At 50.9% G+C, this 13,020-nt stretch overlaps 1 protein-coding gene across 1 annotated transcript; it reads left to right on the top strand.

Moving 5' to 3' along the window:
- Nucleotides 1-316: 316 nt before the first annotated feature.
- On the top strand, nt 317-13,006 carry LOC120859228 (FH2 domain-containing protein 1-like; the record flags this gene model as incomplete). Its single annotated transcript, XM_040235408.1, has 7 exons — nt 317-438; nt 1,444-1,796; nt 1,900-2,007; nt 3,753-3,823; nt 5,882-5,999; nt 9,426-9,590; nt 11,581-13,006. Coding segments are annotated over 7 exons (2,363 nt in total), but the record flags the coding sequence as incomplete, so codon positions are not given.
- Between the last annotated feature and the right edge of the window lie 14 nt (nt 13,007-13,020).

Raw genomic sequence — 13,020 nt, 5'->3', positions numbered from 1 at the left:
TGTATGTTGCGTGTTTTCCGTGTGGTGCGTGTATCCTGTGTACACTGCGCACGCGTGGTGTGCGTCATGTGTGTGTTTAGTGTGTGGTGTGTGCGTAGCGTGTATGTTGCGTGTTTTCCATGTGGTGCGTGTATCCTGTGTACACTGTGCACGCGTGGTGTGCGTCATGTGTGTCTATGGTGGCGCGTGCTCACCCGCCCGCCCGTGCCCCCCACGCTCTGGCCTCTGTCGGCGGCTCTGACCCTGCGCCCTGCTCTCCGGGAAGCGGGCCTCCTTGCCTCCTGACCCCTCCCCAGCGGTGTCTCCCGCACCCCAGGTCCTCTCGAGACGCTCCCGTCGGAGAGGAGCGAGCCGGCCGTTTCTGGTCCTTTGGACAGCGTGCTGACTTGCGCTTGCCGCCGCAGAGAGCCTCCTCGGCTGCTCTGAAGTCTCCACAGAGTGGGGAGCTTGCTTTCCTGCAGGCAGGCCAGGGAGAATGCTGGCCGTAGCTGCCTGCTTCCATCTCTGGGGCAGAGTCTCCGGCGCCCCCTGGACTCCTGCTCTCCTTTGTCCCCTGGGGTCCCTGGCCTCATTTCCTCCTGGTCACTTTCTAGATGTCTAGTTACTGTGGTACACTGCTCATTCCTATTTGTTTTCCTGCTTAGTGACTCTGACTTGTGTTGACATTAAGTCGTATTTCCTTCAGCTCATTATCTTTTCTTCATTTAGAGAAGAGGCTAAGAATTAAGGGCATTTTCTTCTTTCAATATGGAGCCCTTTTAAAATTTATTCCTATTCTAAGGCTAAAGCAGCAGCTTTGAAAGGATTGTTTCCTCTTTTCAAATAGAGATGGAAGAATGTGTTTTCATACTAAGCAATGCAAATTTGTGGGCACCGTGGAAATGTTTTTTATCTGGTTACCCTTTAAAACCTGGCCTTCTTAGATAACACAGTATAGGCAGTGATCCAAGTGCTACTTTTTGAAAGTAATACCAGACATAATGGAGAATATTACCAATATCATAGATGATATTATATTACCTATATCTACTATAATTTTAATAATTAGCTTTTTATCTTTTCAAATACATTAACAAATTTTAATATTGTTTATTTGTCTTAGTGGATAATACAAAAGATTTATGCTTAAAGAACTAATTTACCAATATGACAATGATTGAGTTCTTTTTGAAACCTTTAAGCCAATCCAAATAAAATGTTTAGTTTTGAATAAAATGGAAAGATTCTCTGGGTACCTGCCTCTGAGAGTTGGAGCTTTGCAACTTGTTTATATATCATGCCAGCCTGTTTATTTTGTATCTCCTCACAGCTCATCAGCTAAGCAAAATGCTGCTTGCTATTCATTTTCATAGTCCATAAACACAATCTCAAAGGATATAAAGGAATAAACAAAGAACTGTTGAGGAGATTATTCCTATAATACAGTATGCTGCTTTCCCTAAGATTTTTGTATTTTCCACTCCTTGAAAATTTTCATCATTGAAGTATATGGGACACTTAAGTGTCATACATATCTGATTCCCAGTTTAACAGTAGGCTGGGCACCGCCAGTAGCCAGTGGTACATTAGATACACCATGCAATGCGCTGCTTTGTTTGTTTCAGTCTTTTATACAGTTTAGGGCCAGTTTGCTTCAGACACACTTAAACTTGGGTGCGGTAGCTGTCTTACGTGTGTTTGAGCTGCAGGCTTCTCTAAGGTACCGTGGTGTGTTCTCTCTGACAGAACTGATGTCGTGTGAGGAATTACATTCCATATTACACTTGGTGCTACAAGCTGGGAATATCATGAATGCAGTAAGTAAAGTTCAAAAAAAATTTTTTAATGTTGCATTTCCAACTTTATTTATCTGTCTAAAAGTGCATATACATTTTTTTTCTTTTGATTTGTCTTCTTTAGGGAGGGTATGCTGGCAATGCAGTGGGATTTAAACTGTCTTCTTTGCTCAAATTGGCAGACACAAAAGCAAACAAACCTGGGATGAATCTCTTGCACTTTGTTGCACAGGTATGGGGAGGTGATTGATAGAGTGTTCGTGCACCCCCGCTGGAGGCAGTGAAGTTTTTCAGAGGTGTGAGGTGGCATCAAACAGTCAGAAAAGGGCATGGTAGATGCCAAGAAGGCTCTGTGTGCAGATTCCTGAGTTGAGCTGCACCTGGAGTTACAGGGCTGGAGGGAGGTGAGGGGTCAGGACTGGGCACAGAGGTTGGTGAAGCCAGGTGATAAAGGATTCACACCCACAGCTGGGGAATCTGGATTTCACGCATTAGCACTGGTGAGCCAGCAGTGGTTTGTACACATCATCATGGCATGACCAGGGATGTTTTTTCTAGGAAAATGAGGCAGTGTGGGGGATGGGTTGGAGTGGAGAGAGAGGAGAAATAGGGGTGCCTCTTGGTGGAAGCTGGCGTTCATTTGAGAGAGTTGAGAATCCGAGTAACGCCATGGGATAGAGAGCAGAGGCCTGGGTGTTGAAACATTTCTTCCTAGTGTTGAGTTGACTGGAGTTTTGACCAGTTGTGTGTAAAGAGTGAGAGGTCAGAGCAATGAGAGGATGGATCACTTCGTTTTCTTTGTGAACTGGGGGTGAGGGAGCCTTGCCATCCATGCAGAGTCTGGGGTCTGAACCCTGTCCACCACTTGCACACACAGACTGGGTCTGTGTGACCCTCAGATAACTAGTCACAAAGCCGAAGATCCGCCAAGGACAGCTCCCTCTTTGTTGAATTATCTCAAATAACGAATTGTGCGGGCTCATTTTTCCTGCTGAATCTCCTTGTTGTTTTGACAGCAGTCATGTAGACATAGCTTAACCGGGGAGGAAGGCTGTGTTGCAGGCTTAAGTGTGAGCTTCTGAACAGGACAGAAGGGAGATTTTTGACCTGTCCTTTATTAGCTGTACTTCCTCAGACAAGTTATGTAAGCCTTAAGTTCCTCAATTTCTTCATCTAATGATGAGGGGCGGGGAGTGATAACCTCAAAACTAGGTAATTGAGAAGGTGGAGGAAGATAATTCCAGAGTGTGATTATTAACTCAGTGTTCTGAATATAGTAAGCTCTCCATAAATAATACACCCTATTATTACTATATTCTTCAGAAGACAGAGGGCATGTTGCACTTGGTACTAACTGAAGAGTCCATTGTCAGGACAGTAAGACCAGAAAACGTGTTCCTCAGCCCAGTTAGATCCCCATATCCAGGTGCTCTGTGTGACTTGGTTCCTGCCCCCTTGTGGAGAGGTTTCCTGAGTTGCAAACTGCCCCCTTCATACTTGCCTTCCTTGTACCCTCTGAACAGGGGACGGGTCCAAACTCCTCCATGGCCTGTGCGCCGTCTGATTAAGCTCAGTTTGCAGACTGGTCTAACAGCTGCTGGTAGCTGGGTCACACAGAGGCGTCCTCGTAGGTGTGGTGGTTTTCAGCAGGATAGATTGGATTCTTTTAGGAGCGGTGGGCCCTGTGAAGCCGCCTCCTCCTTCCAGTGAGTTTTCACACGCGTGTGTTGTGTTTCATGTCAGGATCAGTTGCTCCGGGAAGTTAAATGTTTCTTGAGAGTGGGAGACTTCTGCCCAGTCTTACTGAAAATGTCAGACTGAGTTTGTGTCTCTGGGAATTACTTTGACTGTATCAAGCCTTAAAGGGGGACAGGGATTTTAGGGTTCCTTTAAGCCCTGAGAAGAATTTCTCCATGTAGTGGATAAAATTCCAGTTTTGTCCCCATAGAGTGAGAGAAAATTCTGTGTTTGTTCCAGGAAGCCCAAAAGAAAGATGCTGTGCTTCTAAATTTTTCTGAAAAATTGCTTCATGTTCGGGAGGCTGCCAGGTGAGCAAGAAAGAATATGGTGAGACAAACGTGCTTGGTTGCTTTGTCCTTAACTACCTTCTTATAAAAACTGATGAATATTATACAACTTCTGGATTCAGCTTTGAACTTTCAAAAGTTTTGTCTAGTTGAACTTCAGACCTTTCTTTCAGTTGGTTATAGAGGTGTGTGTGCACCTTTGCAATTATGGGGATTTTGAAAAATTAATCTTTATTTTTAATCTAAAAAAAAACCCCTATTGCAGTTTATTCTAATGAATATCATCAGTATAAAAATGTATGTATATGGATTAAGAACTTCAAATACCTCCACACCCAAAAGACAGGGCTCAAAGAACACAGCACTTGGAGTTGGTATACATCAGTCAAGCTCTCAGGGCCCTACCTCACTGATTCCTTTAGAATCTAACATGGTACGTTTACTTTCTATTGCATTAAAAGAATTTGGAACCATATCAAGGGCTGTGAAAGGATTTTGTTTTAAATTAGTCACTCAACTTTACAGAGAAAGTATCCAACAAACATAACGCTCTATTTACATCACTGTTCTTTGCTTCTGATCCCCATATAGATGTGTATTTTAATGTAACTCTAATCTGTGTATCCATTCTGAGTCCTGTGCTTTTAAATTTACAATGCATACCCGTGCGTGTAAATGTTAAATGGTGGTAATGTCCCATAGCCAACTGTTTAAGGTAGGAGGTCCTGATTTGTAGCTACTGCTGATTTCCGTGGTATAAATACTGCCGCCATGGCTGACCTCAAGTTCCCAGTGGCACTGTCGATTACGGAGCTGGGGAACGACACCCACAGCCACAGCCGTGTCCCGTGAGCAGGCAGCAGCAGCCACCTCACGTATCAGCCCAGCGCATGTCATCTGCTTGTTATCTGAGGGACTCTATCCAGTTGGGACAGCTGTGAACCAGATGCATAAACACTCACCAGAGCTTCTCAAGCCCCGCCCACCACTGGCCCGCATCTCAGGGTTACTGCCTGAGAACATCTAACCGTCGATGACGTCTTTCCCAAAGTGAGAGGATCAGTCCTAAGCGTGAACAGTTGATATAGTTCATATTTACAGATCACCAGAGCGTTCCTCCCACAGAATGGACATCTGCTAAGATGTAAACTGTTTTCACTTTTGAATTACTAAAAGAAATTTGCGTGGAAATATTTTTTCCTCCTTCCAACACAGAAATGTTTCTAAGAGATACACATAGAAATAATGGTCCCATTTCTGGTCAGAGTTAGATGGGGAAGGTTAGCTAGATATTGTCTTAGGAAAAACTTACCAAGGTTTCTTTGAACTGGAAAGTGAAGTACGAATACGACATAGGTGGGTGCCAGCGAAGGTGGACCACTCCTGTGTAAAGAAAAGTTAGAATCGACAGTGGAGCTTGAAAGCATCTTGATCTGTGAATGTGCTAACTGAATTCCTCCTGGACTCAGGCTTCCCCTGTTCACTTTACCAGGTGACATGAACATCATTCATGCTCTATTAATCTCGGTGTGACGCTTATAACAAAAGCCTTGCCAGCAATCCCACCATTTCTCTGCAGAACTCTTAGCTGTGTGTCCATTCTCTCCAAGACCCAGAGGACTGACTCTGGTTGCTTGTGGCAGGCAACGTGCAGTCTGTGCAGGGTCTCTGCATCCCCGGTACCATCCTGGTTATCAGCATGTGCTGCCACCTTGCTTTTCATGGGTTGGGGCTTTTGTATTTGCATTTTCGTGGCCAGAGGAAAGTATAAGTATGTGAGTCCTGCTGGATGCTAATGCTGATGGCATAAAGCTGTTGAGAGTTTATGAAAAGCTTCGGAAGTGGTTATCTCTCCAGCAAGAACAAAATTACAGCCTGCTCTCTTTGAACCGCTATGTGTCTTTAGGAAGGAATCGCCTCTTAGAAAAACATAGGAGGGAACTATAAATATAGAGAGTGGTAAAGGTGATTGCAGCAGCCCTCCCCTCTATTTATTTACAGGGTCTCATTTGATGTGCCTGGGGTGGCCGCCCCCTCAACCCCAGTGCCAGCTGCCCACTCTCTCCTTTTCTCTTTCAGATTATCTCTGGATAACACGGAGGCGGAGCTGCACTCGCTCTTTGTCAGGACGAAGTCTCTCAAGGAGAACATCCAGCGGGATCGAGAGCTGTGTCAGCAGATGGAAGATTTCCTTCAGGTGAGTGATTCGAGTCAGTCTCTCTGATCTCCTCCTCAGTGGGCCTGTGAGGCCACTTACATTTGCAGGGCTGTGTTTATGGAAGCAGCAAGTTCCCATTCATGGTTCCCCCCCTAAGCCAGTCAAAGGAGCTTGATACTTCAGTCTTTATGGGGGCGTCCCCAGTAGCTCAGCAGTAAAGCATCCGCCTGCAATACAGGAGACCCAGGAGACCCAGGTTCGATCCCTGGGTCAGGAAGATCGCCTGGAGAAGGAAATGGCAACCCACTCCAGTATTCTTGTCTGGAAAATTCCACAGACAGAAGAGCCTGGCGGGCTGCAGTCCATGGAGTCGCAGAGTTGGACACTGCTGAGCAGCTGAGCATGCGTTCTTTGCTGGATTGGTGTTTTGGCAGAGGATATGCAATATGTCTGACCCTCAGCCCTGGTTAGAGATGGAGTCCCTGTTTCTTTCTGCTTGGTCTGCAGGATGGCACCCACTCCCACGTGGACTGGGATCACTTATGCTTACGCTTGGCGGCTGCTGCTGCCTGGCGACTCAGGTTTTGGTTTGAAAGCTCAGTTCTGGAGTTCCTGCCTCCCAGTTAAACTTCTGGATGCCAGAATGAGGTTCTCATTAAAGACACCTGAGCACTTGGGCTGTTGTTCCTTCAGTTGTTTCTGTGGAAGAAACAAGCTCCGTTTTGGCATGTTTTATAGGGAGGCAGGAGAGCACACTGGAACCAGGGCCTCCCAGCACCGCAGATCCACCAGCCCACAGGGTGTGGTGGGAGCTGCCCCGAGTAACGTCAACAGAACCCAGCAGAGTGGACCTGTTTGTGACAGCTCATCGTGACTCACTAATCACATAGTCTGACATACTTCTTTTATCTTCCTTATTTAAAAAAAAAAAAGAAGTGGCACCTCTTCATGCTTTCAGTCTTCAGGAAATGGTGTGCTACTCAATTTGCCTTCGCCAAACAGGTCTGAAACCTCGGCGTCAGGGCTTTGAGGCTTGTGAGCCAGGATATGTGAGGCAGGCCCTGGGAGGTGGGAAGGGGACTGTGTGCTTGAAGATCAGACCAAGGTCAGCCTCAGCCTCCCCTGGTTTCCTTGAAATGAAGCCACATCAGATGCTGTGAGCTGCAGCTCCCATCAGGGAACACCTGATTTTGTTTGGCTCTGCTGGGAGTTGGTTTTTATTATTAAACACATATTCTGTATTTTCTCTCAAACATCACTGAACTTTAATTTTCCCTGAAAAGTGCACAGATTTTCTTCTCTGAGACAACTAAGTAGGCATCACCACAGAATCACATGAACAGGAGCCAGGAAAACACTCAGCAATAAATAAGCCTGTTCAGACAAATGGAGCAATCCAGGAGTGTGAGGAGAAGGCCCGTCACACATCCAGAGGCGCATTCTGGAGGCCTGTTTCTTGGTTCTTATATGAGATGCTAATTTCTTCTGTTAAATAGCAGCATAGGAAAGCTTACGATGCAAAGTTGCACACCCAGATGGCTGCTGAGAGGCAGCCTTGTTTTCACTCTAAACTCATCTTCCTGGTACTCATTTTTATCTGTGTAAGCCAAATATTCCATACAGCTACGGAATATTTTTCTCAAGTTTACTTTCTTTTTAAATGGGGGAAATACAGTTGTTAATGTAGGTTAGGGTCAGGCCATAGAAGGCCCTGAACGCCAGTCTGAAAACTTTGCTGTCTAAGCCAGGTGGGGAACGATTGAAGGGTTTAAAAAAAATTGTGTTTTCATTTCTTACTTTGGCTGTGCTGAGCCTTTGCTGCCGCTCTGCCTTCTCCTCCAGTTGCGGTGCATGGGCTTCTCACAGCAGTGGCTTTTCTCGGTGCAGAGCTCGGCTCTAGGTCGGGCGGGCTCCGGCACTTACGGCTCCCAGGCTCTGGAGCACAGGCTGAACAGTTGTGGCGGACGGGCTTGGTTGCTCCCCGGCGCATGGGATCTTCCTGGATCAGGGGTTGAGCCCATGTCTCCTGCACTGGCAGGCAGACTCTTTACCACTGAGCTACCAGGGGAGCTCGCTGAAGGGTTTGAGTAGAAAAATGCTCTACTATTTGCAGGTCTGTCTCACACTTTGACCCTTGGGGTGAGAAGTATCAAGTGCACTGGGGTGGACTCGATACTCCATAGCAGACAAGTGTGAGTGAGTTGAAGCTGAACTGGCTGCCACAACCACCCATCTGTCATGCACGCTTTGCCAGCGCTGCTTTGCACTTTTTCACCTGTGGCCCCAGCCGCAAGGGAAGAGTTCAGAAACCAGCTCCTGGGTAGTGACTCCAAGCGTGGTGGCTTTGCAGGCTCTGTTCAGAATGCGTCACTCTCCAAGTCCGGGGGGGGGCTTGCAAGCGTCCAGGCATCTGACGGTGAGATGGCCCGGGTAGAGTCAGCGCCCGTGAAGGTTCCTGTCAAAGTCCTGTTTTTCTGCAGTTGAGCTGTTCTTGGCTAGGATCCATCTTTCCCCCTGTGCAAGCACGACAGGCAGAGATTTATCCTTCCATTAATACCCTTCCCTCCACGAAGGAAAACGCAGCGTGAACGCACACACTGCCTCAGGCTACTGACTCAGATGGTTACTTTCTCTGGCATTTGGTTTCCTAAATAGTTTTGGTTTCCTACTGCCTCTCGAAGGCATTTGGTGTGAGAAAAGGGCTTTGAGAGGGGGTGGTGCGTGGAGGGGATAGGAAGGAGCGCGTCTTCTTAAACTTTCTCTTTCTCTTGAGATTCTCTTTTGTGTTCCGGGTTCGAGCCCGGCGGCCAGGGAGCAGCCCACAGCGTCACCGTTGCCCAGGCCTGGCCCCTTACCCAGGAAGAAGTTTCTCAAATATCAGTTTGGGCAAAAAGTTTGTTCAGGGGAAAAAACTTATAGAAAAAACCTGAACAAACTTTTTGGCCAACCCAGTTAAAGTGTGATTTCATAAAGGAATATACCCCATGCATGCCTTCTTCATAAAATCCTTGTTTCTCAGTGAAAAAGAAAGCACGTGAGGCTTCGGTGTGAACCCAACAGTGGTCATTTGGGATTAAGTTTAAACCCTTCCCAACTGTGAATAAGACAACTGGTCAACACAGGGGACCTCCGGGACCCTGACGCAGACCCGTGACCAGTGTGTGACATGAAGGCAGGAAAAACAGAGGCAGACAGGGTTCTCCTTAATGACACGACTCTATGCTGATGCCACATGTCCAGTGTCATTACAGGGGACACTGGGAAACAGCCTCCAGGTTAAAGCTCCTCGGCCTCCTCTGGCTCCCCTGATACAGGGGTCCACCTTGCTCCCTGGAGTTGTGTTTGGGGTGACTTACTCCCCTGTCGGCTCTGGGGGTCCTGCTGTGAGATCTGAGACTGAGCCCCGGGCCCCTGGCAGCCGTCGAGTGCTCACCTCCACATCTGCCATCTGTTCCTCCCCCGCAGTTTGCCCTGGAGAAGCTGGCAGAGCTGGAGCGATGGAAGCGAGAGCTCCAGGATGAGGCCCACACCCTCATCGACTTCTTCTGTGAAGACAAGGACACCGTGAAGCTGGACGAGTGCCTGCAGATATTCAGAGACTTCTGCATCAGATTCAACAAAGCGGTGAAGGTACAGCTCGTGGCATCTCCACATTTTCTGTGTTCTCTGGATTTCTGCCTCTCCTCTTCCCAGCCTGGCCCCTGCCTGCGGCAGAAAGGTGCCTCGGTGGCTTCAGAGCATCAGGCAGGTCTGGCCCCTGTGACGCTGCCTGGCTGTCCCTCAGGATTCCAGGGAGGCTGTGCCCTCTCAGCCCTGAGCCTTCCCCTGTTGCCAAGTCTAACGTGTGCTGCTCATTCCGGTGCTCGCGCTGATGCTCTAAAAGCATTTTGTTCGGCAGGTTTGTCTAGGATGGCAGTCACGCTATTAAGGCATCTCTTTGAAGATCCTTCTCTCTTCCCAGGAGACACTTTCCTCCTTCAGGGGGTCCTTTGTTGCAGTGGGGTGATCGGAAGGCCCCCTTGTCCCTCGTTTGAGCTCTGTAGCCATCTGGGGGTCAGCATCTGGGGAACCAGGCTGTCCTTGGCCAGAGCGGGCTTCAGAATGTCCAGAGACTGAGGGAGCAGGCTGCTGCCTGCCACAACTGCCGCCTTCTTGCCCGTCAGTCTCCAGGTCATAATCTCTGAGTTCACGCAGAATCCAGAAAACTCTTTGGGTTTCTTGACTTTGCACATAAAACTTTCCTCTGCCAACTAAAAACAACAACAGCCCATCATTTCAGGTGTTGATAAGGAACCAGATACTCTGGTGCACCTCTTTCCCTCAGTTTTAAGTGCACGTTTGTCCATAGCGAATTTCTCTGAGGGGCTGCTCAGTGTCTCTGCAGCCCTAAATGAGTAGCTCAGTGACTGGAGTTCTCAAACCGCCTTTCTCTGTCCACTGAAAAGGAGGCTGAGCCTGTGGCCACGTTTCCTCTCCTCTTTCCAAGCAGTGAGGTCAGCAGGGGAGGTGCTGGTGGGGTGGTCCTGGCCAAACTGGCCCTGAGGCCCTCACTCCCAGCCGGAATTCTCCGCGCTGTGAGGCCACCTGTGTGATGCTCTCAGCTCAGCTGTCCTGAGAGCCGAGAGCTGGCCCTGTGCCCTCTGCAGGCAGCCTTGAAAGAAGACCTGGGGACCTTGGGCAGGCCGAGGCTGCAGGAGGGGCCCAGAGTCCCCGGTGGTCGGAGCCAGAGGCTCACAGAAACTTGGAAGGGAAAATCCACTGTTTGCGGAAATTGATTTTCAAGTAAAAAGCACTAATGATAACAGATTTGGGTTGTGGGTTCCTCACGTTTATGTGGCGCGAGCATAATGAAGGTGCAGGCAGTAAACTGTTCGGTGTGTGCACGTGTTCTGTTCGGTTTTGTTGGGCGAGGGCTGGCTCCTTGGAGCAGGGTGAAAGGCAGAAAGGTTGATAAAGCAGATCCTTGTCTCTGATTGTGGGAAGTGTGTCGGGCACAAGGGACAGAGCCTCTGTGGCATTTCTGGTGTTTACCAGGGAGCATTCAGAGAACACAGGCATCTCTTAATATCCTGAGTCTGCGTTTATCCATCCCAACCACGAAGTAGAATGTGTGCACCTAAGTGTGTGTGTGTAGACATATCTGTATATGTATGTATGTTGGCAACACTGATTCAGACTCCTTTTAATACTCATAGTATTTTTCTCTCTGTGCCTAAATAGCACTCCTGGAAGTCCCTTCTGTCTCGCCCTACTTAGAAACCACGTTGCATTTCCTGGGAGTTGAGGTCACAGGCACGTGTGCCGTCACAGCCCACACTGAGGGCACAGTGCCTTGACTGGAAGTTGGGCCCTGGGTTCTGATGACCACCTTAGGCAGATGGCTGGAGTTAGGCCTAGTGTGTCCCGGTCATGCCCACGCAGCTTGAGGAGAATGGAGGCCTCCGCCCTCCTGGCACATGCATGTGCAAACACAGGCCGTCTCCCTCAGTGAGTGAAGCCGGTGACTCAGGGCTCTCCTCCAGCCAGTGTCTCTCGGTGGGGTGTTTGGATAGCTAGCTCTGGAACTGCACTCGGGTCCCTGTGGCTCATGCATCTTCCTGCCTCTCCAACCCACCTTCAGGACAACCACGAACGCCAGGTGCAGGAGCTGAGGCAGCTGCAGCGTCTCAAGGAGCTGGAGCAGAAGCGGCGATCCTGGACGGCGGGGGAGTTTGGATTCAGCCGGAGCAGCAGCGAGAACGACGTGGAGCTGCTGACCAAGAGGGGCGCGGAGGACCTGCCCCCTTTTCTCTGCTGCAGGCCCGCCAGCCCCTCCTACCGGCCCCCCACCACCCGCCGCTCCCGCCTCTCCCTGGACACCATGGCCGACCGGGAGCTGCTTAGCTTCCTGGAGAGATCCACGGGCAGCCCCGAGGAACTCAAGCCCAGCAACTCATCCCGGGGCTGCCTCTGGCAGGTCCCGCCTGATGGAGCCTGCAGAGAGCTTGGAGAACCAAGGGGCCAGGACTCCAGCCTAGCGCACAGACCTCGGGCCTTGGAGGCCCAGGAGGAAGCCCCCCACCCCACCACAGCTTGGGCGAGCTGGCTCCCTGCAGCCCACCCCGAGGATCCCGCCTGCACTTTACGCCACCCTAGGCGCAGTGGGGTCAGCACCCTCCGGAAAAGGAACAGCGCACCGGTGGGCCTGGATCCTGTGCGGTCCTCGCCCCCACTGTCACCGTTGGCTCTGGGGATTAGGGAGCATGAGCTGGTGACCGGGCTGGCCCAGTTCAACCTCCAGGCTCCCAAGGGCCCGGAGGAGCCGGACCGGCTGACTGGGAATGACTGCAGCCCAATGGAGCTGGCGTCCGTGGGGGATGCGAGCCCACAGTCCCTGGGCGCCTCCAACAGCAGCCCGACGACGCCCGCGGGCAGAGGTGCGCGAGTGGCTCCCAGCCCCGTCCCCCAGGATGGCGAGGCTGCCCCTTATGAGCCCAGAAGCGCAGCTCCGCTCTCTGAGGGGAGCAGCGACCCTGAGAGCCAAGATCCTGGGCCTCTGTTCTGCATCTCGGACACCAGCGACTGCTTGCTGACCCTGGACTGCTCTGAGGGAGCCAACTCCAGACCCTTAGAGGGGGACCCGGGCGAGGCGGGCGATGGGGAGGGCTCCGTGTCCCCCGGGGCCTGGGAGATGGGCGGCAGTCAGGCCGCCTCCAAGCCCATCTGCAGCCCGACTGCGGGGGCTCCCGCTGCTGCCTCCACCCCCGGCTCCGTCTCAGGGAAGAGCGAGCCGGAGAGCTGCAAAGGCGGCCCGCCCAGGGACAGGCCGGCCAGAGGGAGGGAGGCGACGGCCCTCAGGAGGAGCTCCCCCAGAGAGGCGCCGCCGTTGGCGGGGCCGCTTCGGGCCGGGGCCGCCCGGCGGAGCGCGGGGCCGCCGGAACCCGGGCGGCCGGCGGGGCCCGTGCGGCCGGTGAGGACGCTGACCGGCTGCGAGGACGAGAGCTTGCGCAGGATCGTGCCCATCTCGCGCGCCGGCCGCGCGCCCCCGGCAGCCAAGGGCAGCCCCCGCGAGCCCCCCAGC

The sequence above is a fragment of the Oryx dammah genome, unplaced genomic scaffold (genome assembly GCF_014754425.2).
Source record: "Oryx dammah isolate SB20612 unplaced genomic scaffold, SCBI_Odam_1.1 HiC_scaffold_288, whole genome shotgun sequence".
Classification (NCBI taxonomy): domain Eukaryota; kingdom Metazoa; phylum Chordata; class Mammalia; order Artiodactyla; family Bovidae; genus Oryx; species Oryx dammah.
Note: the sequence above shows the minus strand (reverse complement) of the source record. Positions and strands in the feature narration are given on the sequence as shown.